The sequence below is a fragment of the Corticium candelabrum genome, chromosome 4, assembly GCF_963422355.1.
Source record: "Corticium candelabrum chromosome 4, ooCorCand1.1, whole genome shotgun sequence".
In the NCBI taxonomy this organism is placed as follows: Eukaryota; Metazoa; Porifera; class Homoscleromorpha; order Homosclerophorida; family Plakinidae; genus Corticium; species Corticium candelabrum.
Window position 1 is genome coordinate 3,394,347 of NC_085088.1, and position 5,000 is coordinate 3,399,346.

Sequence of the window (5,000 nt, forward strand, 5' to 3'; positions counted from 1 at the left end):
AAGCGTGGCTTCTGTCCATTGCAAACGTGAGCTAACGCGAGCTCAAGTAACTAACGCACGTTAATGACTCGCATTGGCTTCCTTCTACAGTGTGTCGTGTAAACGCGGGCTGGAATATTGGGCTGGCAGGGGCTGGCGCGGCTCGGCTCGTCTCGGCTCGGCGTGCTCGTGTAAACGGAGAGTCTACTGCACATAGCTAGTAGAACATACAGACTAATCAAACTTCAAAATGATTTGGTCACGAAATGAAACGACCACATTGTTTTTAAAGCGGTCAACAACGGAATTCTGCAGCAGAGTTTCTGCGGTGTGGCTGTCTTTCTACTATCGTAATTGGCATACTTGGACGATTGTATGTATCATACTATGCATACACTCTCCACTCGTGACAGCCTGTTGGTAAACAAAAACTTTCAATGTTTCTGCGCTTTTTCTGTATATATACATAGCCTTAGGCCCTAATCGTTTGGCCATACTGCATGGGCTCGCTGATATCAAACGTCCTGCTTTGTAATTCTATGGTCAAAGTGGACAGGTGTGCAGATACTGGTCTACTATCAGGAAGAGTCTTCTACAATCTAGCCTATAGTGATACTGGTGAGAAGCTGCTGAGCCTAACTGCAGCTCCCTGCATGCATGTGTCCCAGTCGGAGTAGAGGCAGAGTAAAGGTGCCCATATTCTTCAACCAAAATAATTACTGTGATCCTGCATGTGAAAGGAAACATCCTTAATTAAACAAGTGGACCTTGCCCTAGTACGCATGCTACTGCAGCCATTAAGACTTGCTGTGAATTAACTGTTGTACGAGTTTGGGTTATCGACTGTTCCAGACAACTGGTTTAAAGATGTTTCACCTCACTACCACACACACACACACACACACACACACACACACACACACACACACACACACACACACACACACACACACACACACACACACACACACACACACACACACACACACACACACACACACACACACACACACACACACACACACACACACACACACACACACACACACACACACTGACAGTGACACGTAGTGGACCAAAGTTTATGCCCAGAGACTTTAATGAATACAAACTTGATTAATTAAACGCTACAAGTATAGCCACGATGCTATAGACATATCTCGATCGGGTTAGGCTCGAGTATTTAGCCGGTCATTTCCACGGGGGTGTGACCGATCGGAAGTGCATGGGTTCAAAACTTCTTTTTCATAAAATTGCTTATTCTAATTATTTCGTATTTGCTATGACTCACAGACGTTTGTACTGAGTACAATGGGGGGCTAAACTTCACGATGCTACGAGACACGACCATTTTATGAACACGCCCACTTTTATAGACTCCTAATTGACTGATATGGTAGAATTAGTGGCAGATCCAAACTGGAAAAAGAGCGCGGTGCATATACTATATATAGACAGCTTTGGTCCTCACTCGTACATACAGTACAATATTTTACGACCACGCCTACAAATGATGGGCTGTACTCTGGTCTAGCCCATGCCACGCTACGCTCCTGAGCAGTGTACGCCAATCTGGGAACTTGTCAAGACGACTTCTTCATCTGGTGACTCATTCATGCCTAATTAGATGGGTGTGGCACTAGTTAACGCCCTATCGTCGCTATACACTGTACGCGCTCAGACGCAACAGACGCGACGCACGGGTGCCAGAGTCTTATTGTGAACCAGCCCTAACAGAGTCGTACTGAGACATGCATGTAAAGTGTTTACCATTTCCGCGCCAAGACATGCACCCTGCTAAGTAACCGAACGTCATGACGGCTAATCAAATGCAAGGTCGCTATAGATAGATACGTATATCAAGCCAGTTGGAACTGCATGACCGAGAGAAAGGTAAAGATCAGTTTCGTGCAAGTTATAGAGTACAGTAACAATGTTACGACGAATGCTGATGTGACTACCTAATGCTGTTTCTATTTCTAGTTGTGTCGGATCGCTACATTTTTACTTGAGTGCTTGAGGATTGACCCTTGACTCTAGCGTACGTTGTGTGCTCTGGTTCACGATAGTCACGTGAGATCCTAACAACTTCAGGAAAGCGGTCGTCTGCACCAGCAATTCTTCAATGAGTCAAGACAGTGAGGTAAAATTGCAGACTCTAGAAGTTAGTGACTAGGATGCATGCCTAGATGTACTAGTGTACGTCTGTAAAAACAGAAACTGGACCAACGTTGCCGATCTATAGTCATGCCAGCGCATCCGCTACAAAGGCTTCCTTTGACCTTCCTTGTGCTAATCTTCTAGGCCACCAATCAATCCTGTAGTAGACTAGACGGAGATGTACGTTTTCGTCGTAAGGACATTTCAGAGCCTCGATCGGTGGCGTACTGTACGTACAGCCCATGTAATTACTAGCTGCTAAGTCATTGGCAAGTCGTGAAGTAACGTGTGCCTCGGCTCTCTTTAGAAGCTGTAAACACACATTTCCAGATCTAGAAAATTCTAGAAATCTACTCACGAGCTTCTGAAGTGTATTAATGAAGCAATCACAGTTGGAAGGAATTTGGGGTGTGGTTTCCTGGCATGTGTGCTAGTTTGACCTTACGATTTACAACTGCATGCCATGCATTCTGTTGTAGACTTACAATTGCCATGCAGGTTGTTGCAGTTGACCAATCAAAACAATTAGCCATGCATGTACGACTATAGCATATTGTCCTCTGTAATTACATTAGATATAACGGTGCGTTCGAATACTAGTTCTAGACCTGGAATTGTAGGGGGGAGTAAAGTTCTATAGCGTTCGATTGGTAGTTCTAGCAGTTCTGCCTAACGAGCTGGAATTGTTGGAACTGTCACGCCCTAAATGAAAAATTTCCCGGAGGTTGCGGAAGTGAAATGACGGGTACAGATGCTGAGGCCGTTGTGGACCTTCTTGTTCGTTAGAATGAACACTTGTGACGACCATCGGCTTGCCGAACACCAGAAGAACGACATTTGGGACTGATTACAGTGACTTTCTTGGCGCGAGCAGCTCCAAAAAACCGAATGCGAAAGCACTGCTGATGTTCGAACAGATTACAACGAGTGAAGTAGAAACGTCATGCTACATCGTATTGACGCTTACCGGAAGTATGAGCCTTTGCGCATGCTCAACTTGCTGACAGTTCTAGGCGTTCCTTTGCTAGCAAGAGTTCCAACAGTTCTAACAGTTCTGGCAGTTCCAGTTCTAGAACTGGAACTAGTATTCGAACGCACCCATAGTCTGGCCTTCTTACTTCCGGCAAGCACGCGATCACCCATTGCGATTGTGCAAAAGATTTGTAAGAAAGTCCATACTCTAGACTGTTACTGGATACCTTACGATACGTACTGATAGCTCGCAGCAGCACACGCTTGCAGACAACGACTAGAGCTCTCTTCACCACACACCTTCAACCTTAGGCGATTTTGTCCTCTGTTGCAATTGTGTCTTTTTTCAATTCACCAGACACACACACACACACACACACACACACACACACACACACACACACACACACACACACACACACACACACACACACACACACACACACATACACACACGCGCGCGCGCAAGACTAGTAGACTCGTACCCAGTCATTCTCCTCGCGCGCTCCACGTCTTTTAGCATGTGCTCTTTGTTCCACTTGCCTACTTGCGAGTCTAACAGACTACTACGTTTAATGTAATTGCAAATTATTTTACATGCCATTTGCACACACGGATGCGTGTGTATCTACGAACTTGCTTGTGTCATCAAATAAAATAAATTATTTCAAATTATTAAATATTTGTTTTATGGCGAACGTTTGAGTACTAGGACCAACTGTATACGATATGTTTGTGACAACTCTTGTGCATCCAACTACAGCAGCCTCTAACATTCCATTTTGCTAATAAGCTGTACGTTCTTATTCAACAGATCAGTCTGCCATTGTCACGCCCTTATCTCACCAACGCTCCAGGAAAAACCGTTTACGTCTACGGTGTGATATTACGTGATCCTGTCCACTTTGATATTGATCTGCCTACTACTTCAGAAGGAGACGACAGCGGAATCGCCCTTCACATCAGCGTTCAATCAGCTGTAAACGCTGTCTTTTTTAATTCTAAGATCGAGGGCGTGTATGGCGACCAGGAGAAGGCAGATACATTTCCATTCCAAACAGAACAAAAGTTTTTGCTCACTATAACAACCACAGAGGAAACGTATGACATCAAAGTGAACGAGGCACATCTTTATTCCTTCAACCACAGAGTACCGCCACAAGATGTGAAACGCTTTGCTATTAGTCAACAATCAGAAGATGGAGTATCATCTGTCAGGATTACTCGATTATTAGTAACAGTAAGCTGCAAAAATTATTAGTTTGCGCGATTGCATGGCGTGTATGTTTGTTTATGTATTTCCTGTATGCATGTCTACATGTTTGAAATGATGGCAACTTAAATTTATTTAATTATTAAAATATATGCAGTCGAGGACATTTGAAAACAATATACGAAAGGTAAAAAGGTCGTGTTATACGTCTTCATTGAAGCCATTAGAATACCTAAAGCTATACCAACTTTGTGTAAACAAATATGGTACGGTTAACAATACACGTGCATGTTAAAATGTAGTCTAAATATATTAATTTACAGTTACGTGCAGTACAGAACTAATAATAGTAATAATACATACTTTGTCGTTTTGTCTATTTGTTTTGTTTAAAAAATTATCATTGTCACCGAGCAGCATAAAGATATCAATATTTGTTGTGTTGTCTATGTAGGGTTCCTGGACTCTTCCTTCACTAGAAGGTGAGATAATAGTATTCGAAAGCAGAGCTGCTTTCGCTGTTGCCAACAAATACATAAAGGTCAAGAGTAATCAAACAACTGTTGCCACTACCGATAGCACATCACAAGATAAAGGTGACTTTACGAACTTTTTCTGAACCAATGACTCTCATCACTATATCGTCTATTTCATTACGTATAGTTCGATTTACGAT

At 43.2% G+C, this 5,000-nt stretch overlaps 1 protein-coding gene across 1 annotated transcript in view; it reads left to right on the top strand.

Annotated features, from left to right (window-relative positions):
• Positions 1 to 2,021: 2,021 nt before the first annotated feature.
• Positions 2,022 to 5,000, top strand: part of LOC134179088 (uncharacterized) — a 3,424-nt gene continuing 445 nt past the window's right edge. The window contains exons 1-4 of the mRNA XM_062645989.1: positions 2,022 to 2,122; positions 3,926 to 4,351; positions 4,779 to 4,920; positions 4,988 to 5,000. The exon at positions 4,988 to 5,000 is cut by the window's right edge and continues 85 nt beyond it. Of these exons, the coding sequence (XP_062501973.1) occupies positions 2,105 to 2,122; positions 3,926 to 4,351; positions 4,779 to 4,920; positions 4,988 to 5,000 (599 nt within the window). The 5' untranslated portion in view covers positions 2,022 to 2,104. The remainder of the gene's footprint in view (positions 2,123 to 3,925; positions 4,352 to 4,778; positions 4,921 to 4,987) is intronic.